General features: G+C 36.3%; 1 protein-coding gene across 1 annotated transcript in view; it reads right to left on the reverse strand.

Moving 5' to 3' along the window:
- The window catches only part of LOC124170049, a 70,730-nt gene that overhangs the window by 44,165 nt on the left and 2,734 nt on the right, over nucleotides 1-23,831 (reverse strand). The window contains exons 2-3 of the mRNA XM_046548733.1: nucleotides 18,326-18,451; nucleotides 14,846-15,012 (exon numbers count right to left, since the gene is read on the reverse strand). Coding sequence (XP_046404689.1) covers nucleotides 14,846-15,012; nucleotides 18,326-18,451 — 293 coding nt within the window. The remainder of the gene's footprint in view (nucleotides 1-14,845; nucleotides 15,013-18,325; nucleotides 18,452-23,831) is intronic.

The following is a 23,831-nucleotide window of genomic DNA, read 5'->3' on the forward strand; positions in this document are numbered from 1 at the left end:
CTGTGCTGTACTGCACAACACGTGTGTCGAAGAAGGTTTGCCCCTAAATGCTGAAGACATGGTAGAGTTGGAGGAATTAGGAGTTGATGTAGTCCCTGACCAAAATGTACTTGGGAATCAGCGAGGGCGGGACATGAGAAACAGGCTAATTGCCACTCATTTTACTTGAATGTTAATTTTTTCATTGTTCACTTTTGATTTTACTTTTTACTGCCTGTATACATAGTTTTTTGGCACTTTTTTGACCGAATAGTGCTTATATTGTTCATTTAAATATTTATAGCGATGATTACCTTACCAATTATCCTACTATTGTTATCTATCCATGGTTTTCATTTATTTTGTTATTGCACTCATGTTAGAGTGCATTTGATATCATGAATCATTCCATTCAGTGGGATCATAATTTGAAGTTGTTTGCAGTATATGTTTATACTAGCTGACCCGGCGAACTTCGTACCGCCTAACATTCAATGAACTTATTGTTTAGTTGCACCATTTATAAATAAAGAGCGGCTGTATTGTTGGGTAAATTAATAAATGGGTTAATTATTTCCAATGAACTATTAACTACTGTTAGCTAAACGTAATATCACTGTGAAAAAATATTAAAGTCATCATAGGAGTGAACTTCGTGAAACTAGGATTCTAAAAGTTTGCCAAAATTAGGCATTTAATGAGTTAATTAAACTCCATTTAGGAAGAAGCATTTCAAAGCCCTTGGTTGTTATAAAGCCATGGATACGACGCACATTGGGCTAAAATCGAAAAAAGCTGGCCAAAAATCAGCAGTCTTAAGTATTATTAAATTAAGGAAGGTTTTTATCAACGGTGTGTTGTAAAGATGCAATCAAACTTATTTAGGATGATGTATGCCACATTCTTGTTTAGGATGACAATATCAATTAAAAATAGGCAAAATTGACGCGGGAAGCAAACTCGCCAGGGGCACATAGACCTTCTGGTACGGAAATATCAAGGGAAAAATAGAATTTTAGCTAAGAATGTAGCTGTTTTCAGACAACAAGCTGAGAAAACCGTATCATTTACTTCAAGTCCACTTGATACGGCCCTCAAAATTACAGAACGGGGTAATTAGGTCCTCAGAAACTCCTGAAAAGGGACTTTACATGAGTCTATGTTAGTATTGTCGATTACTTATTATAAATCAACTCAACAATAATTCCATTTGAACGATTGAATAAGGAAATTTGAGGAAATGGCGAGAGTAATCTCCAGATAATGAGTGAAGAGTGAATACGTGAGGCTAAAATGAGTGCAGTGTCGATTGAACGTCAATTTAAATGGAATTATTATATAAATGAGTGTACTTATGCAAAGTTCTTTCAAAAGATTCCGTGATTTCTCACGATAATTTAAGGCTAGATCAATTTCTCCAGATGTTGTCCCCCCATCTGTCAGATTATCCTTCAGCAATGCTACGTTAGTCTCCAGAGGTTTTCCCTTCCTTTCCTTCTTTGTTTTGTTGCAACCTCTTTCCCATTATCTGACCATTTCATACCTCTCTCTTGGATGGAAATTATATAGTGGAAGTGTTTCGTCATTTCCCCTCTAGGGAAGTAATGCAGTCAAATCTTCGGTTTTGGAATGCTTGGAGGAGTATTTTCAATTAGGCATGGTTTTAAATTCGGATTTGTTCGCTTTCATTTGGTCTCCGATATTATTACCTGTGTTAATACTGAGTGTTGAATTTCAATTTTTGGAAAGTCATCGGTGTAAGTGAAAGCTATCACGAAAGAAAATTTTGATAGTATCCTTCTGACAGGTCGTACGATTATACCCCGAGAAAAATAATGGCTTCACCATCTTGAACGATGCGTATTCGCTAACATAGAGGCTAGGAAAAACTCCATCTCCCATTTACAAGGTTCAAGTGTTTATCAAAAAAGGTATGTTGCGGCTCCTTGATGTTCCATTCTTATATTAATCCATCGAAGTCACGAGGAAGTACCTCCTATAAAACGGCCTTAAATATCCTATTACATTTAAATGAAAACAAATTTCACAAATCGCTCATTTTGCTGGCTGATTCCAATAATTTCATGTGCACGGATAGCTATTCCAATGGCTGCGTTCGTTGGCATATCAGCGTCGACGGCATTTTACCACGTTTGCTCCTTTCGTAAAGATACACTTCATCGTATTCTGGGCGTTGGGAAATGTCCCAGACGTACCCAAAGAACGTTTTTGTGGCGACAATATTTAAAGCGATTCTATTCACGTGTAAATGATGATTCTGCTTCTATCTTATGAACGTGCTTTTGTATTTTAGCTTGGTGCCTTTGAATTTGTTTTGCGATATTGCCTTCATGGTTATCCATTCAGTAGGACGAGGTAAAATAATTCTTTTATTTTAAAAAACAACTTTTTATTTATATTCCGCTATAGATAGAGTGAATTAACGCCTTTCACAAGCTGTATTTCACTCATTTTATTTACTTTTTACTGGCTCCAGCTGTAATTTGCTACTCCTATAGGGGTCTAGCAAGTAATTATTTAATACTTTCGACAGTATCCAGCGCTTTTTGAAATTACTCTTTCATTACATTAAATGACGTTTTGACTTTACTACGTATTTTCCTAAAAATTAATTTGCCACATGTATCGTTTATATCAATATCAGATATAACCATTTAAGAAGGCAGGAAGTAGACGGCCTCCTATGTAAGAAAAAAAGAAAGTAACGAAACGCCAAAAATAATATGCATTGTTCAGGATATAAGGTGCTTCGGGGTAACTGGGGCATGGGTAGATTATTTGCGTATTTATGGTAATTTTAAGTTTATCAGGTTGGCACACCTACTTGTTATTTTGATCCTTGAAAAAATGCCTTACCTCATTTGCAGCTATTTTGTGATTTTGGGCTGCTGTGGAATTTTAGTAATTCCAAACTATTAACAACTTTAGAAAAAAACGTGAAGATTGATTCTGTTCACGTATATGTTGTTCTCACCCTTATACTTTCTGTGGGTTTTGTAATAGGGGTGTTCCAGTTACCCCAAAAGTTCTTTATAGCTGGAGTAACTGATGCTTCATGGACCAAGCTACCCCAATACTTAATATGAATGAAAATGACATGGAGATACTTATTATATAAATTAACCTAACTAATCAATAGCTTAAATATTCCTTCGACGTAATCTTTTTGCTCAACTGTAGATAATGGCGGTAAGTACAAGGAAAACTCAGGAGGGCACTGGACTAACCTACTCAATTGAAGGTCTTGATAATTCTTTAGATGATGTAAAATCGGGAACAAAACTACTCGTGGGCAGCCTTGTTTTACCGCATTCCTAGGAGTACTGTACAACGACATGCCTCTGGAACCCTGGGGAAATGACACACATCTCAACGCCCAAGTAAGGGTGATGGCGTTTGACTTCCTATTTCTCTGCTGCTGAGGAAAAGGAATTTGTCAATGCAATAAACGTTATGGAAAAAATGGCTTTGGACACCATTAGCAAAAAAAGTGAACAAATCGCGTTTACCTAATATATATTGGCGAAAATCGTCGAGAAAGGAGAGGGAAAAGGGGTAAAGATCATCACCTGCTTGTAAGAGCATTTCTTTCGGTAAGGAAGTGGCTGAGTGATATTTTTAAAATTTGTGCAAAACAGATTATTGTGTTGCAGTGACTTTTAAACCTTACCTGCGAAGGAAACGAAAATCACCTTCATTACACCCATGCCTCGTATAGCGCAAGGGATGCGTTCCTTGGGATCTTTGCGCTATACGAAATTGCGTTATATGAGAGCGTTTTAACAATGGGAAGATAGAGATGCGTTCTTGGTGGCATAGGCGTTGGGTATTGAATTTCCTCTAAACCATATATATTCCTATTAATAGTCTTAGAAAACCTTTTTCATAAAAAACATTTATAATTTATGATAGCTTTAAAGATAGTAGGCATGCATTCAAAGACTTTTGTTCACGTAAAAAAATTCGTACGAGCTTTAGAAATTCCCTCCCGTTGTTCGGGTGAGCTAACCTCTGCTATCTCAGGGGTTCATAACGCATTGCCGGCAGTTGACAAATTTTCAAACCAACCTAGAAACAATTACTGCCTCATCTAGGCCCCTTTTTCGCTCATCCAAATACCAGGCTATTGCTAATTTGAATACCATTTAATTGCTCGCGGAGTTTGTGAATGTAAAATCAGAGCTGGCTTTAATTTGAAGTCCCATTAGGCATTAGCAGCTACGTGAAATTGTCTTTAAATGCCTTGAAATCTGACCCAGTTGTCCTTCCCTGAAAATGAATGAACGAGATTGCATTTTTTTCCGAAACAATATCATCTCGTCAGCACTAAAAACTAGTTTAGGAAGAAAGGAGCCACTTTCAATCACAGCTTGAAGTTAATCAGAAAATGTTGCGGCGACTCCGCAATCAACACTGGCAGATTCACCTGATATCGCCGCACTGAAAATACCTGCTTGCCGCGTAAAACACTGAAACCTACCGGAGTTTTCACTAAATGTCTCGGAGCGATTACCAACCTTGCCTTTTCGTACTAATTCAAAATGAACTTTCCATATGTACTGAGCGCTTGGTTATAGTGGGTGGGGCTGATGTCACTGATGTTTTAACTTCGTCTTTATTCAGAATAAGACATCGCGAGTTTAACCTTCCGCGCAATATCGCTTTGACGCTCTCCATTTTCAAAGCAATTTACCTCTTTCAATTTATCTTCTAGGTTTATGGTTTTCCTTGATATCTTCTTGATTTTTCTACCCGAATTCCAATTTTTTTGCCATTGTTCTCTTGGTTTTTACTCCGTACGGCTTCTACTGCTTCACACTATAAACTGTATTCCTGAGACGCAGAGAGCCTACGACTGCTGGAAGGGAATGAAGCCATTGTGTTTGAGACTCACTAGCGGACCCCTCTATGTATTGATGTTATTCATAGGGAACGAGGGCACCGCTCCATTTCTCCCCCGTGAATGCCGATGACCTTGATGGCTTGACCTTAGACCCTATACCTGGAAGTCAATCGCCCGATAACCTATGACGGAAAAAATTACGTCTCAATCCGTATTACTTTCTAAAAACTCATTTCCACTAGTTCCTTGCTTAATTGATAATCTAAGTAAATTAACTATTGTTATTCTGTTAAGGTGAAGAGATAAATTAGTTCGGTAGGCCGGCTAGGATTACAAAAGATGCATTTTAAATGCCATCGAAACTTAAATCGTAGAACCTGGTCAATAAGAATTTTTGAAACTGGAACTGTGAGCAGGATTAAAGTGACAATTTTATCCTATTTTCCCCCAGCTCAATCTATTGTTTAACTTATCCCTTTATCTACTTTTGTATGAATTTTTCAACATTGATTATAATTAAAATCACGATGTGATAAAAAATACATTATTTTTAAGTTTGGTGATAATACCTGATGGTGAATAGTGAGGTCTACTTGATATTATTTGCTTATGTTTCTTATGAATGTTGCAACTGACATTCTGCGGGAAAATGAAATAAATGAATCAAATTTGCCGTACGTGCGTAATGAAATTATTCTTTCCGAATTTTCAGGCCTATGTAGAAGTATACCTTTGGAATCTGAAACCAATTAAAAACTAATTTAAGTTCCATCTTCGAGAGTACTTTCATTATTACGAGTGAAATGTTTCTAATTTGTTCTTTTTGTACACGAAAAATTCATTAAATTCGACAATAAATTGAATCCGCTATAAGTGAGATCAATAGTACCTTTGGGGTACCATGCTTTAGAAAAAAACCAACTTGATTTTCCAAATAATCCATTTTCTTGTAATGAAATAAGACGCATCATCAAATGTGGATGAGATCCTCAGGGAATGAGGCTCTTATTTTTCAAATTATATTTCTATTTCCAGCTGAATAAATTTCGTTCTCTTATGTATATGATGCGTTAGTCTTGGCCAAAGGGTTGCGGCGCCGTGGGAAGAATGTTTAACTATTCCAAAGAATGAGTTAGTAAAAGGACTAAGAACCAATGCCTCACGAAGAAAGCACTTCGGTTTACAGCCACCCCGGAATTACTTTGGCTTGTAGATCTACTACCATTGTTACAATGAGAAAATCGAATGTTTGTAATTCTCACCAATTGTTTTATATCGAAATACAAATGCTAAGAGAGAAAATATGACGTTAGTGACGAGATCATTCTTCCTACAGATAAAGTATCAGGAGCAAAAATAACATTGGTACAAGTTTCTATGATTAATGGATTGTAATTTCAAGTTTCGTGGGTTTTTCTACGTAAGTTAAGGAACAAACAGCTCCTACAAGTGGTAACGTAGGAGAATAATTCCAGAATATCTGACAAAAATCGTCGAACGCCCAAACCTGTAGAGTGGTAGATAAAACTGTAGATGCGCCATATGGCATTGCTATATAATCAGACCATGTTTCTGACGCTGACATATAAATAAAATGAATCACTAATGTTTTTTAAGATCGACGTGTTAAATGTGATCTCGTATCTCATTAATTTTTAAATTGATATTCACCCAATTTGCTTTTCACTCAAAACACGTGAGTATTATGCGTAGGTACTTGTACAAAATGGACATGAATTACCCAATAAACCTCAAAACCATTGCATAAAATAAAATAAATATTTTGTACCAGTTTCGGGGAACCCATTTAACGCACCCACATTTTCCCCTACGTCCTCCCGCCCTGCCCCCTTCCATCGAAATAAAAATAGATTTGAGATCCCGAGTCACTCCTCCTCTGCCACCTTCCCTCGCTTTTTGGCTTTATTTTTTTTTATCGTCCTGCTTTCCTTTCGTCTGGGAAGCGCTCATATTTTACGTTCCCACGAATAAAGCGTTTGTTTTTCGACGCATATGACCTACGGAAACCCCGAGCTCTCCAGTCTCTCCTCTACTGCCCCCTCCCTCTGCTCTTAGGCCTTCTTTTATTTTTCAATCGTCCTGCCTTCCCTTAGTCTGCGAACCGCTCATAATTCACGTTCCCACGAATATAGCGTTGCTTTTTCGATGCATACGACATACGGGAACCTCAAAATCATGAGTCACTCCTCCCCTAGGCATATTTGCTGGGCCTTGAACTTATGCGGACTCAATACAGTATTGCTTGGAAAACACAATATAACCACTCTTTATTGGTGATGGAAGGGGTCCCGAATAGCAAAATACAGGCGTCATATGTTGCTGTCGAAGTAATTGGCACAGGCAAGTGCCACGCGCGCAGCAATGCCGTCACATCAAAAAGAGAAAAACTAAACAAATTATAAAAGAACTATGATTATACGTACTATATATAACAGGTATATTTGCGGTAACCATGGCAAAAAACAGACCCATTCAATACTGGCAATAATGCTGCCTTATCAGAAGATTTGAGCTCATCATTCATTATTACTTGCTAATGTTAATAGTTTTATAACTTTATCGGAATGATATGATTATTGATAAATGAATACTACTAACAATATAGAACATTATTATTTTAATTAGGAGACGTATTTTGATCTATCATGAACTTGTAAATTATGCAACTGAAAACGGAGAGGAAATTTTTAGGTTTATTTAAAATAATTATAAAATTGTTGTCCTGCAGTACAGTTGCTGAAAATTGACTTTAATTTGAAAAAAACATGCCTTATTGTTATTATAGAAGCACAGTTATTATTGATTTAGAAACTTTATTTTCAAATCGGAGCATGCAACCCGGAACCTCTGTGAAGAAGTTCTATCATAATTTCGTTTTTGATGGGTTTATAAAGATTTGAAAATTTCAATATTTTTATCGCAATTTTATGACTTTCAGCTGGATAAATAACTTTTAAAATGTTTTAACAATATAAAACACATTGCTGAAGATTTATTGTCTCACTATTAGTTAAAACGAAAAAATATAAGTGGAAAATTTTTGACCCTCCCTTGGTCCACGGTGTAACCGGTAAAAGGTTGGTCCTTTAAGAGTTAATGAACTCACGTATTTTGGGTATTTTGTCAGCGCGTCTTATTTCTATAATGGGAATGAGTTTTCGTTGGATTGTGATGTAGCGCACAGTACGATTTTGGAATGGAAATTCTAAGCGTTTGATATTCGTAAGGGAAGTGCTGCCGAAGACTTCGAATCCGTAAAGCAGCCGAGGTCTAATGTAGGACTTGAACAGCGTCACCTTGTCCTTCCTTGCGATGGCAAATCGCGAATTTTAGGATGCTCCTGAGTGCTACCCTTGTGTTGGTAGCAGTTCTAATGGCTTGCTTTACGTGTGCGGACCAGAGTAACTTAGTATCGAAGTGTAACCCTAAGAATTTGTGTTTTAAAATCATTGGTATTTTGCAGAAAATAAAGGTAAGGGAATTCGAAAGAGGTTTTTTTCGCCTTTGAAAGACGACAAGACTGCTGTTGGCAGCGCTGATTGTTGTCTTCGACGAAACAGTCCACTTTTCAAGAAGAGAAAGATAGGTTTGGAGTTTACGCAAAGCGTAAGTGCCGCTCCAGGATTGAGCTGCGATTGCGGTATCATTGGCAAACAGGAAAGTTTGAGTTTGTGGAGAAGAAGGAGAGAAGAGAGAGAAGAAGAAAGGTCATTGACAAAGAGGTTGAAGATTGTCGGTGACAAAATGGCGGCTTATTCGCATTTCCTTTTTATCTTTAAACGGGTGTTGTTCGTACAACCCCTGCTACATACCTTTTGAGTGGCTTGTGGGGTATTATGTAGATCTAGATAACACCAGCAGTTAAGCTTCCATTGCACATGTTTTAGGGTACAGAACTACAGTTTAAATATGTTGTCCATATACTGCCAGTGAGTAGTCTGTCAGCTTGTGATTTATATGATATTTTATAGAAAGTCATCATTGGTCGTGAAAAAGTCGGTAAAATGTGATTTGTGAAGAAAAAAGAAATTGTTTTATGCTAGAAGTGAATAATTCCATTAACAGATAGGGATTATCCCTCTTTAACAATCCATCAAGGCTGAGTATAGTTTATCCACATCCTTCCGATCATTCTCGACCATTATTCTGTATCCATGACCATCATCATGACCTTAACCCATTTACGGCCAAGGCTGCGAAAACGCAACATTATTGAGAAATGCAAAAAAAATGTTTCAATTGAATTTTATTTATGTAGAATCCACTTTTTTCGATAAAAATAAGTGTAAACTGATTTTTATTGAGATTATAATGACATTTAATAAGTATTTCGATATTTATAAAAATACTCAAAATATGTCAATTTTCGAGTCTCCTATAAAGCAAGATAAATAATTTTTCCTAAGAGCAACTATTCCCTTTATTAAGTTTTTTATTCGTCCATGTGGACGTAGAAATTTCAATCAATAGATGGTAAAGCTTATATTTCGTCAGGGAGTCAACATTAAGCGAAAATCAGATCCGGACAATAATGTTGCGTTTTCGCAACGTTGGCCGAATCCGGTATCTGTAGGCAGTTATGCAACCTGCATTACCACATATTTCCGTCACGTAGGATTATGCCATTTATACTGTCAGATATAATCCCCGCCTTTTTATGCCTCATATTTGACAGATATTGTCATATTTGATAGTTTAAATTCTTACATATTATATTTCCAATGAGATGCTGCATTATTTTACCTAAATCTAATATAAATTAGAGATGCATTACGGCTTGAAAGAAACGAGTCAAAGTGAATATGTTTACAGAAGATAACGTATTTTTCAGTTTTTAATTGACATTTTTATCACAACTGATTGGATTACAACAAACAATGACTATTTATGAATTACATGAAAGCATTTCGGGTGCAATGGAACACAAAACTTTGTACTTTCAATTCGAATTAGTCCTTCCTTACTTTCGATTCAGCAATATCACCGACTTCTACAACAAAATATTGGGTGAAAGAAAACAATAAGGCGTAGATTTGGTTCGGAAAAGTTTAAACCAAAACATATTAGATTAGTAATAAATAATCTACTTTTTTCTGGCAATTCCTGTCTGGACAAAAATGACAGATTTGTAAATTATGCCCTCAATTTGACCACTTGAATTAAAAAATTATTACAATTCGGAATATTTTCGCATAAATTTTGAAATAATGAGCAAATGGTACCTTACTTTGGTCACATCAGTGCATAAATGTTCTTTTAAAACAAGCCTTTTAGATTTAGCTTTTAACTTTGGTGCTTGTGTTATTCGGTTATGTTAGACGGTTTTAGGGTTCAACCAGGTGGTACAAAATTACTTCCATCGAAATTTAGGCTTGAAAGCAAGTGTTAGTCTGGAATTTCTCAAGGTTATCCCTGATCCCTTGAATCATGGTATGTTGTTCGATAACTTCTTTTCATCTTGAAGACTATTTATTGTTTTGAAAGAAAAATGATTATTTGTCACTGGAACCATCCATGAAAATATAACGGAAGAGTGCCTGATAGAATATAATATATAAAACCATCGACGTGAAGGCGAGAGGAACATGAAAACAAACATTTGATAAAGTCGAAGGTTTAAGTATTTTTCGATGGAATGATAACTAGATTGTACCTGTACACGGCAATACAAGTTTTTCGCTTCCATTGGGCACAGGAAAAAGTTTCAGCAGACAAAAGAAAATACTATTTCACATACTATTCTATGTTAGTAAAAGAAAATACTATTCGTGTTATTGGGGAGTATAGTAAATACATGGGAGGTGTGGACCTACTTGATAATGCAAATTACCGCACTACAATTCAGGAGAAAATAGGTCCTAGCTTATCAACTTACTGGACATCGTTTGCACTAACGCCAGGAGATTGTACAGGTTATGCGACGGAAGTAAATTTCACTGGTAGACTTCAAATCGTATCTAGCAATGACGCATCTAAAGAGTGAAGTGAATCAGTCAGCAGATGACGTACCCCTGTACAATTCGCGTTCTTAAATACAGAAAAAGTTAGGCCATCATCGCGGATTCGTGAAGCATGAAAGGACGAATTTGGCCATAGAGGGTTAAAAAAATTCAATAGTTGCCGAAACAGTGTAAAAGCCAAACCATGTAGGAATGTACGAAATTTTATGTTCCATTGCACCCAAAATGCTTGAGTATTTCATAACTAGCCATTGATTGTTGTAATTAAATCTGCTATGGTATAAATAAAGTCAATGAAAAAATGAGAAATACATGCTCTTCTGAGAAAATTTTCGCTTTGACTTATTTCTTTCAAACCGTAAAGCATGTCTATTTTATAATGGATTAAGGTCAAATAACAACAACATCTCATTGGAAACATAATATCTAAGGATTTTATTTATCCAATATGACGATATTGGTCACATACGTAGCATAAAAAGGTATAGGATTATATACGACTGTAAAAACAGCATATTTCTATGAGACGGCAATTTATTGTAATGCGGGTTGCATAACCGTTTACAGATACCGGAATCGGCCATCGTTGCGAAAACGCAACATTTTTTTACCATAAGCAAATTTTTTTGAAGGCCCATATTTTCAATTTACCTTATTTAGCATGTTATTAGGTAAATCGAAGAGAAAAAATTATATATTTTCAAGTGTTTCTTTACTCGACCGGTAATGGGTTAAATGTATTTTTAACAACTAAATCAGTCAAAAAAATGAGGATTTTCCCAAATGAATGCATTATATGCCACATTTATGTGTCCTCAGGTAGGAAATGGTATTTGTCCATTCAAATAAATCTCTTTGTCAATTGACAGCAGCACAAACGACATCACTATGTCCTATCAGGGGTAGCAATTTTTCGAACTGAATGCTATATTTATGTGTTCTGAGGTAGCATATGGTATTTGTGCATTCAAAATAATATTTCTAAGGTCTTAGAAGAAGCAAACCCTAGTTCACCATTTCTTAAGAGGTTGCAATTCGCCCTGCTGAGTGAATAATTTCCCATGACATTTTTGTTTGCAGATGAATGTGTTGAAAACAACCTCTATGGCACTTCACAGAAGCACATTCTAGTTCTTACCTAATCTTGCGTGTGTGTAAGAACATTACTTCTCTATTATATCATCGTCTAACTCAGCGATGCTGAAAAAATAGAAGCTTCGTGAAAAATATAAAAGATGCAATGATTTGTATGCTGTTTATCACTAATGCGTGAAAGTATTTTACCGAATACAAGGCATTTGATGAAATTTTCGAGATTTCAAATACATTTGGGAGCAAGTTGCCTCTGTGTAAAGTAGATTTTTCGGCGAAGTTGTTTGTCCAATCTAAATAAATATTATTCTTCCCTGAGGTAAGGATGTACTGTTGACATCATTTAAATAGAAGTATATACATTGTTATATAAAGGATATCGTAGCCGGATAAATGTCTGTTTAGGCATCGCATGGTTTTTGTACGCATTCCTCGCAAACTGGCACTCTAAACATCAGTCTTCGCACCTCCCTCCGTCCACCTACGACTCGTGACGTCACAACGGAGCTTTCTTTCTTCATACCCATTTCAAAGCGTGCTTTAGGTTAGATATCTTTCTTCATCCAACAAAAAACGTCTCCAGTGCAAATGTATTACGGTAGAATTTTCGGAATAATGATCTACGCTTATTTTCTTGGCGCAAAGAGGATCCCTCATTAGTGCCGCGCAAGACGCGAAAAGGAGAGGGACCAGGTTTCTTTCAATGTTTTATCTTCTGTATTGAGAACATTTTCAAACCGTGTAATTATGCGTCAGCAACTAGTTACTCCAGTTTAAACCTTTAACGACAGATGTGCCAATTTCAGCTCATACCTTCAGAATCATTTTTTCTTCTTTAGTCAAGTAGATTTTTCCACTATTTTCTATTGGGACGTTTTCAGCACGTTTGTATCTGCCGACAGTAACAAGTGTTAACACCATGCGAGGAAAGGGGAAAATCCGACTTTGATAGAAAAGTAGAGGCTTACGATGTTAAACAGCGTCTATTTGCTGTGTTTTTATTTTTTCTGCTTTCATAGCTACGTTTATGTGTTTCTAATATTTTCTTCATTCCTTTTGGTTTTCCAAAATTTAATATGTATCGTGACATGACGGTATTTCAAATTATTTGAAATTGAAGGAAGAATAGTTATGGGAAGAATTCGTCCCCTTGTACTAATACGGCAATCAATCAATGTAGGACAATACATTTCTATCAAAACCAGATGTCTAATATTTCACAAATTTACTTCATGATATCATCGTATTTATGTCAATGAGTGTAAAAAGCAATTACATGACTAAGTTCTAACAATTATACGTGACAGTATTAGATAATTTTTACCCAGTTGACATTTCAAAAATGACTACCGTGGCCTTTAATGAGAAAAGGAGAGGGGGCGTTGTTCAAAATGTGATTTTGCACCCAAGAAAGCTCGTGAAAACTACAGCAATGAAGATTGGAAATCAGAATCACCTGATGACTCCTAGAGTGCTTCAGAAAGTTTTACAAAATGCAATGTTTACTTGTGTTTGAATAAGAATTCTAGTTATTTCATTACATTTCGTCAAAAATAACTTGGTTTATTGTTATATATAACAACCATCTAAGGAAATTCTTGAAATGTTTCCCTATTGTGTTTTATGTTTTGATGAAATGATTACAGCGCATAAAGCATCCAGTTTATAATTAGTCTTTGATTACATTTTTTAACACGATCCAAAGTTATTTGACAAAGAAGCCTAATTTCCTCCGACACGTTATTATGGATGCTTTGTTCTTTGCTTTTAGGAAAATACTTTTTCCTAGCATATTATTTTATGCTGCCTGCTGCAGTTTGATTGTATTATTCTTATTAATTATTTCCACATTACGCACTGACATATATAATGGAAGAGAAAATTTTAATAGGGATGCTCTAATGTTTTGTCGGTATCAATAATTTTGTAAATAGGCAGTTAATGATTACTTATTCCTTTTTAATCTAACAATTGTGAGGCAAGTTGCCTACCTTCTTGCAAAGCCTAACTGTGACGGGAATGCCCAATGAGTGAAATTCTGCACATACCTTAATTTAATACCTTAATCAGTTTCAGACTAAGTTATTAGAATGATAGGGTATGCTTCCTATGAACTCCCTTGATTGAGATTTGGAAGGAAAACATTTTCCTCAGGTAAAAAGGAGTGTCTTCCAGAAAAGGTTAATAGTTTTAACCAGTAAACAGCCCACTTTTAAAAAGTAGAAAACTTTGTTACTCTGATTACTTACGTTAAATTTCCTGAAAATTAGCGTTCAATGTGACGAGGCAAATACTAGATGATCGATGCCGAGTTGCAAATTGCAAATATCGTCTGGCATACTTTTTTAATGTTACTCAAAATGAGTATACCAGTAATACATGGATCGTGTTCCGATTCAGTGAATGAACAGTGCCTGCAATTGTCATTGTGACCTCAGTGCTTTGTCGACAGCCATGTTTTTACCCGGGGTGACCAATTCGAGCCTAATACCTTTCATCTCTTTGCCCATACCTGCGTCAGAAGCGTGTAATGAGAAATGACTCAATTGCAGCCAACCAATTATGCCCGCATAATCATAAAGTATTTCAGGTTACTAGGTATTTATTAGTTATTAGGTACTCGTAAATGACCGCTCAAGGTCGAAACATGTCGTACCGTGAAAATAAATTAGTGGAAGAAAACGAAGTCGTTTTTTCATTTGTGAACTTTAACTTCCACAAAGTTGAGCCTGACACCATTGAACGTAAAAGTATTTCATCTCTCATTTACTGTTGGCAGAGGTGGAAGAAGCAGAAAAATTAAGTATTACATAACCATTCCATTTCTAACTTCCCATTCTCCATTTTCAGGGTCTTTAGGCTTTCAGGAGAGTTTCTTTCTATTCCATCGACCAGGGCGAACCCTGATCATACATGCACATCCACTCACCGACCGTCTCGCCGTTGCCTAATCCGATGATGGCGATTACCAGTTGGAGGAGGAGCTGAGGAGCAGACTCATTTAGCGCCTCATTCAACTTCCATATGAGCTGCTCCTCTTCGTTTTCCACCAGCGCAGCGAAGGAGAGCCCGTTTATCCAGGATTTTTCACTCTGTCTGTGAAAGAGAGACAAGAATAAAAACTGTTATTCTGTAAAACATTCACATTAAGGCCTCATGCCACCTTCAGCAATTTATTTTACTCAAAGTCAAGTTCCTTGCTACCCGTGGAAAAATAATACATTTTATCGGCTTTTTTATCCAATCTTGTAACCCAAGCAATCCCTTATACTAAATACAAGGTCGCTTGCTATAATGACAAAACCTTGGGAATATTGTTCAATAATACAAAAGGTGTAATTGAACACACATTGAAATTTGGTATCTATGAATTAAATAGTAATAATTGTGATTCATGTTTTATCGGCCAAACGGGACCAAACTTCAAGACAAGAATGAAGAAACACGAGGCATGCTGGAGGAACAAGAATGACAAGTCAGCTTTTGCCGGGAACCTCTTGGAAATGGGGCACCAAAGCAGTTGAGATACAAAAACAATCCATTTTACTGGGAAAGGAAGGATGGTGGTTGCCTAAGAAATTCAAAAGATAGCAACCGAAGAACACCTGGCTAACGACGTAATCCAATCCATTCCACTTTCAATCCAATCCTTTCCCAATCCACCCCCCTTATTACTCATCACCCTCCCAAATCCCCCGTTCTTGACTATAGTACCGTATTTGGCGACTCTGGTACATGACGTCACATCATCATGTACCTCAAATATCTTCCACATTTGAGTAGACAAATTTTTCATATAAACGGCATGGCTGTTAGCATTTTATCATCCTTCGAATACAGCCATCAAATTTTCTATTGGTTATTCGGAATATTCATTATGAAATGAATTATAATGTATGTAATTTATCAAGCATCTGATATTTTGTCTATCCATTGATTCTGGCAGCGATTGTTAAGGAGAAGATTCCCAGATGTACTGGAGAAGTTTACCTTCCTCAAGAAGTAAGAGTTGAAGGAGGGGGTATAATGGATGTTGAAGGTAGGGGAAGTATCGCATGGAGATGATTAGTCTCCGATACGGGGAGGGGTTGTTGACCCAAATTAATGGTGATGGGGAGAGAGAAAAATGTACTATCCTCGGATGTTCATGACTGATGGGGGATGATGTTTTTACAATTTCAATGGGGATGAAAAGTTTTATGTACGTAAATTAATAAAAAAAAATAAAAATGGAATAAAAATATATTATTTCTTTTCTAATTTATTTACCCAGATCAATGACCTTGAATTATGTTAAAAATTGCATTAAGTGGATAGAGATGATCTTCATATTTTCAAAAACAGTGAGAATTCAACACTAATTTGGAATATTAAAATATAAAAACTAATGTTAGAGAATATAAATGTTTACATAAATCACGGTTTCTATTATTAGCTTGAATGATGAACATTTCTGTAATAGACGTCAAAACGATACATCGTCAAATAGGGGTACTCTTGCACCTTGGCAATGGACCCTCAAGGGAGTTTAATCGTTTCAACCGAGCGATAATAAAATGCAAACGGCTATACCGTATAAAGCATACATTTATATATTGAAATGTGGAAGATATTTAAGGTAGATGATGCTGTGACGTCATGTACCAGCTTTGGAATGCACTTTCGGAGGCTTACGAGTTGAATACGTAAAAAAATCAGTAATTCGTACATTACGACGAAGAAGAACATTTTTTGTAGTAACTGACAAAACGCTAACTTTTCAATTAAGGGTACCCTTGTACCGTTACTAGGGAAATTGAATGAGTCTTAGGAAATCAGATGGTTACATTCTAAGGAAAACAAAAGTTTTACAGCTATGCCGTTTGAATCAAACATTTGTCTATTGAAATGTGGAAGATGTTAAAGGTAGATGATACTGTGACGTCATGCGACAGTCGCCATTCACGTTTGGAGACTTACGTGTTGACTTCATAAAATATAATAAGTGAATCGTTTATAACGTTGAAGGATAAACATTTTTGTAATAACAGTCTAAACGCTAACTCTATAAATGTATCTATTCAAACGTGGAAGATATTTAAGGCACATGGTGCTGTGACGTCATGCGACAATAGTTGCCGTTAAGGTACTACTCTTTACAAACTTTGTTTCGACCTCCTTCCCCTCCAGGAATTACCAATCCCAGCTTGGTACCAACCCCACCACATCAACAAACATAGTGTATATTAATATGTCCTCAACATATGTTTTATATTCTCTGCACTTGATAATTATGTAATAGCTGAAAACGGTCATTAAATAGAAATTTTATATTTTTTGGAAGTAACGAAGTGTCTATTATTGTTAGAATGGAGCTTGCTCCTTGCTCCACGTATGACCATCTAGTTTCGATTTAATTCGGTATGGAGAATAATTGATTTACATTCGAGTCAAAAGCTAAGAAAACGTCTCTATCGACCAGTACTCCTTTTGTCACAGATGGACAATAGTAACCTGTCAGCAATACCGCAACACCTTCAACCTACTTGTCAGCCTATATGCCAGATTTAAGAACATGATAGCAATATGTTCTCGGTAGGGAACTTTTTCTCGGAGGTAGCAGTAGCTCTACGTCAATGATGGCGCTCAAAGAAAGAAGCAGTACACGTGGAAAATAGTGAAACTAATGGGAAAATTTCCGTGAAGGCATTTCATCGATTTTGAACAAAGTGGAAATTTAAGGCGAAACTTAATGACACGCAAGCAATCAAATTATTACCTCAGATAGTTAGTTGAACTCATGGGTAAGTGGGTATCTACGGAATTTTGAAATAGCAAAGGTATGAGAGAGAATTAATGTGAAAATTTTTTTGTCAAACCACTGCATACAGGGAGACAATCTATTTGATCCCTTTAGCCTCTTAATTATTCGAACATCACTTCTGTCTCCTTTACCTGGGACCAATCCATAGTTATTTATTTATATCAATGAGCGAAATGGTTCCATTACCAAATTAACATAAGCTCGAATGCAACATTTGTTATAGGCTTAACTTGATGTGACATAAATAATGACATACTAACTTGAAATACTAATTTTAAAATTTTATATTTTATCAATGCGTCTGGCATTCTCTGCCAATAAGTTCCAATGTGGACTTACTCATGAGAATGGAGCATTTTAATAATAATCAGTTTGACAGTCAAACCCCTGGATCTCCACTCAATTCCTTAAACCATTGGCTACATAGTTCAAATTTGCTCATTATCTCATTAAATTTTGCAATACCATGCTTAAAGTTATGGAAGATAAAGCTTTTCTAAATAAATTAATTCTAATAATTATTCAATAGCGTATTGAATAACCACATTAATATATATTTCCATCATTAAAATTAACATGAAATTATACAATGACTACGGTGTTTACCTTATCTTCACCGCCATTTTCTTGTTATCATCTCCACGTAACCTGTTGAGCTCTTCAATGAACTCTACCTGGTCTGAGTCAAACTCTCTCCTGGAGTCCACGGCGTACCACACGCTCCTAAATGCTCTGAATGAAAAAGAAAGCTATAAAAGTACATATACAACCTTTTTATCATAAAATACATTAGATTTTCATTAGTTTGAATGCCTGTCACTAGCTTTTATTGAAACCAAATCTATTCTAAAATGGTCCAATATCATCTATAATTAGACAAAAAATTATGCAACACATTTAAAAATATACAATAAAATGGTAAGAGGAGGCCGACGTATTCCATCTTCCATTCCTCTTCCATGAAACCGCAGCGCTCAGAACGTTTACTCCCCCAAACCCATTTGTTCCCTCTCTCCACGCTCCTCTTTCCCCTATTCTGTCTTTTCCTCTACTCGCTTTTACAACGGCGTTTTGTGCAATAGAAAATTTTCGAGAGAAAAATACCTGACGACGATACAAATTGTATGCAGTTAAAAAATTACCCATTATATTACATAATAAAATATAACGGTTGAAAATCGTATTTTGAAATTTACGCCAAAATGACCGGCAGCCATCTCATTTACCATGTTTCTTACTCAATAAAATTATAATAGACCCTCATCTGAGCCGAAAAACTGAATCATTTTTCAAAATCTATTTGCTTAGGGGTTGCGATTTGTATGGAAGTCCACATGGTAAGTATTGCATAATTTTGTTCATGGATATTGCATTAATCTTCTGTGGAAAATATATGTGTTGGGAAACTGAATTAATGTAAGGACTTTTCCTCTGTTTTCAAGCAAGTATACAATAACACGAATACTCGTGTTATATTTTAACAAATTATGGATTTGTAGAAAGTAGGGAATTATTTGCGTAAAAGAATTTCGGCTCAAAGTTTGTATATTTATGCACAGTCCACTTGAGCAACTGTTCAAATATGTGGTATTTTAAGTTTTCATTTATAGACACAATTTTTTTTTGCGAGAAACTGTGTCAGTGAGTAAACAAAGATTAGGAAAATTCATGAATGGACTTGAAAGGCTACTCTTAGGCTGTTTTCGTCGAACGTAAAGTATATCAATACAATTGTTGGTAGTAAATATTAGGGATGTGTGAGTAGCACTTTTTGATCTCGAGTCGAGTTGAAAACTATTCGCGAGTATCGAATCGAGTATGGTACTTTCTGGACCAGGCAATACAACAATGCATGCACTAATTTATTCTTATTTTTCCGATCCCATTATGAGTTTTTCATTCTAAATGCTTAACTTGATGTAAAACGGAGAGTGTAATGAGGAACTTTGAGGGTAATTGTGCCAGAATTCAGAGGTAAATGAACATAAATTTGCCTTAAAGAGTTCCATAGGCACAATTGAAATGAATTAACCTTTAGAAATGAAACATGTATTCTTTGAGCCTTTCAATTCTCACGCAGGAAAAACAAATTTTCTACTTGATCAGGCAGCAGGTTTTGACGTCTCCATATTACTGCCTGCTGAAAATTTCATTTCATGGCAAATTTCTGCCGGCAATAAAGGCAAGTAGAATTCAAGGCAAGACAATTTCTGCTCAAGTACATACTTACTATCCATAATTGTAAGATTCGGGAACATTGGAAATACCTTTAAAAATTATATCAATGATTGTTATGGTTCTTGAATCTTCATGAAGTTTAAGTGGACAGGGTGAACGAACTATAGAACTTAATCTTAGCTTTGGAAGGCAAAAATGTATGCATTTCTCAAGTCGTCAAATCAACCTTAGTGACTCTTGTTATTTAATTTCTAGAAAAAAAAACTCGCAGCAAATGAATGAGAAGAAAATTAGTATCGGACGTACGCAGTAATGAAAAAGGCTGAAAGCTTGTGACTTTAAACACCGGAGAAAAACTGCCATTGTCCGCTCCAACATTAAAGTTACATATTTCTCTCAGAAATTGTAACAACATTTTACGCATTCTCTCGGCGTTAGAGTGAATGAAAATGGGTAGGGTACAGATATATCGCAAAGGAAGTTATGAGTATATTGTTGGCGAAGGGACAGGTGAGAGCTGGTAGCCAATATTCGTTTTACGCGTACAACAATGTTCGGAGAGCGCAACAATATAGCAACGCATATTACGTAAAATACAGATAAATTTCGAATGGTTTTTCTCAGAAACGGTAAATCTAAGGGAAAAGTATGATAATAATTGTGTAGATAATTGTTTTATCTACAATTTTGTACATAGCAATTGTTTTCATTAAACTAACGTTTTGGCCAAAAAATGCAAAAAACCCATTTTGTGACCTTTAACCTTGAATAAAACTTTTAGCACAAACGGGATCTATGGAGACTTTTCAGCATTTAATCAAATTGATATCCCTAAGTTCATGCAAAATTTCAGCTTGAAGGGAATTTATGTAAGGGTACCCCTTTGTTTTGGGCAAATTTGACCGGGCTATTTCTACCAGAGATCTCAACAATTTGTTACGAATTCTCTCGGCCTTTTATTGAAGAAAAATGAGTGGGTTGCAAGGTATCGCAAAAAGAAAGTATGAGCGATGCAGTGGTCCACTCCGATTACTCCGAACACGCCGCCGCACAGTGGGCGGAAATCGGAAAAAGCCGGACAAAATTACAAAATGGCTTTTTTTGAGTTATAAACTTGAAACCTCGCAGGTATACTCAAAAATGATTGAAATTTATTGATATGTACTTCATTTGACATAGATTCTACCCGTTACTGAGATACAGAGGCTCAAACGTGAGCAAATTTCCATAAAAACGCCCGTCCTCAATTTTCTCTGAAAATCTTCCAAAGTAAGTGAATGGTGAAGTTATGGGTGGATTCTTGCAGAATAAAAAACCACATAATCTGTTACCATGGTGTTTTTTTTAATTTTCCGTAATCTTAAAGAATACAATCCATAAATTCTTACCGTGCAGTAACAAAATGGCGGATACTGTTTTTCGACGAAGTTTTACATTTAGGTAGAGTTTCAAATAGGTTTTCGGCAAGGTCGCGCAGAGTAACTTATATAAGAGCATTGTTTGAAGATTTCTTGAGGTCTTTATGCAGTTTTCTTCGAAATAAGTTTGCGTCGCCGGAAATTACATCGATTTTTCTATCGCGCGGCAGGGTTCTTCTCCGCGAGTCGGGAGTTGGATTAGCCGCGCCGCGGTAAGGTTATTGAAGCTGTATGGGTTTTAACGCTCAACATTCACCGTTTTTATGTTTTGCTTCAAGACACCGATTCTCAAATGGTCTATGGTGAAGACAGTGGAGGTTTTTCATGCAATGTACTTGCACGTTTCATCGAAGTTCATTTCGTTATCTTTGGATACGATCGAAGACCATGCTTCTATTAAAAGCGTTCAAACCTCGACAAAGTGAGTTGTTTTCCTGGGACTCATACAAAAAGACCTACCAGAAAGATACCAGCTGAAACCCTTATACCTTCTTCAATCACCGATCCCTAACCCTCAGGATTCTAATTTCGAAAACGGTCGTTTTATGACACCCTGGAGCGGAGCCCTGGGCCGTCTTAACGGAGGTATTTCCATGGAAACTTCTAGCTTTTTTTAAAATGTGCATCATACCCTCAGTTCTACTTTGATATATAGATTACCATGTCTTCACACGTTTACCATACGTTCCCCCCCGTGTACGCATTAGGGCATTGGATAACCATAGGTTCGACAAATTTATTATTTCTAAATTTTACATAGGCTCCATCCGCCATTCCATAGAAAATGCCACCTCACATTATTACATGACTTGATATCTACAAAATAATATTGGAATTGGTAAAAAAATCATTCGCTCGGTAAAAAATATTTGCTCCATTATTTATCGCGGAGGCTGAATTTAAGACAAGGCCCTAATGTTCTGAAATTTCTCAATGACTTCCTGACCAAACGCATTCTATGGCCATACCTTAAAAAATGGGTAGAGAGTTCTCGGTATAATGAATGATTTTTGTGTCGATACAAAAGTTGGCTCGCTGACTCTATAAAATTTCCAGAATTTTTTATGCATCACTTTCCCGATACTTCAACGACAGCCTGTTGAGTATTGTATTTTTGTAAAAATCTATTCCTCTGAAATTGATTGACTAAATAAAATTCCCCCTGTAGCTTCATGCTACAAAATTCATATTATATTTGCCAGGCATTCCAGGGCGGCCAAAAAAATGTCGCACCTAATGTGTTAGATCACGCAGAAGAAAATTCAAACTTTAAAAGCTACTGCTACAACTGCTGAGCTTGCTCTCGCGGCATCTGTGAGTTTGAGAGAGAGGGGAGACACTGCAGTAGCTCACCTAATTGCAGAAATAACAACTACGACCCCTACTCCGGCTAAGAGAGTTCTTTCAAAGTGGAGGACGAGTGAAAAGGTCCACCCTGAGATGACAGTGGAAGAGGCACTGTCATTGATGATTGCCTCTGGTTTGACCAAGCGTCAACGTCGGCCTTTTCGTAGGACAGCTCTGAGCCATGGACACGAATTGTATCCCAGTTATGATAGAATAGCGATAGCATAAAAGGCAGCTTATAACGAAGGAATTAAAACAACTGAGACCATGTGCGAAGTAAACCTTCAAGCACGACTGAACCACACCATATTGGGAACAATAGCCTGCTTAGCCACCACTTCCACCTCCCAAGAATTAAAATGTGTGGTGAACTACAGATTAATCTCAAAGTACGGCTTTGATGGAAGTTCGGGCCACTCTCAATATAAGCAAATGTGGCAACAAGTGGATGCTTCAGATAAATTCCTAGTCATGAGTTCCCTTGTATCTCTTAGTTTGATTAAAAAGCAGCAGGTAACAAAGGCGCTACAGGTAACGACTGAAGTTTCCACTTTCTCTTGGTTAATTACATTTATCTCTAAACGTTTGATAAAGAATTTAAATTGCATCGGAGGCACTTCTCACATATAGGCTCTACAATTTTAGATGACACTATCTGGGAAAATCCACTGCCGACGTCGACACGATTTTGTCATCCCATCCGCTTTAGGTGAAAAAAAGAGACAAAAGATGTTACAAAATCAGAAAGACATTATATCGAAAGGCAGGTGGATGGCCTTAATGATTTCAACTGTGGATTTTACACGATCAAGTTCTGTTTACTACTGACCATGATCAACGGAAAAGTAATGCTTACATTGCTTACCTTATTTTCCTAATTTTTTCTTAATCTTAAAACCCATATAATTTATTATCCTGCAGGGAAGTATAGTCATTTCGAAATTAAGAAAAACGATAGTTTTTAGTTTGCAACACACTGAAGGACAGCTGAATCATGGGGTTCTAAATCTGCGGTGCAATAGCGTCGGGTATGAATAACTTAGGAGATGTAAAATATCGTTCACCTGATATCGATAAATATTCTGTTGGTTTGTGTACGCTGCACTGCCACATATGATTTTCTGAATGCATATTGGATATGTCGTATTGATTGGAATTTAAACAGTGGC

Source organism: Ischnura elegans, chromosome 13 (assembly GCF_921293095.1).
Source record: "Ischnura elegans chromosome 13, ioIscEleg1.1, whole genome shotgun sequence".
Taxonomy (NCBI): Eukaryota; Metazoa; Arthropoda; class Insecta; order Odonata; family Coenagrionidae; genus Ischnura; species Ischnura elegans.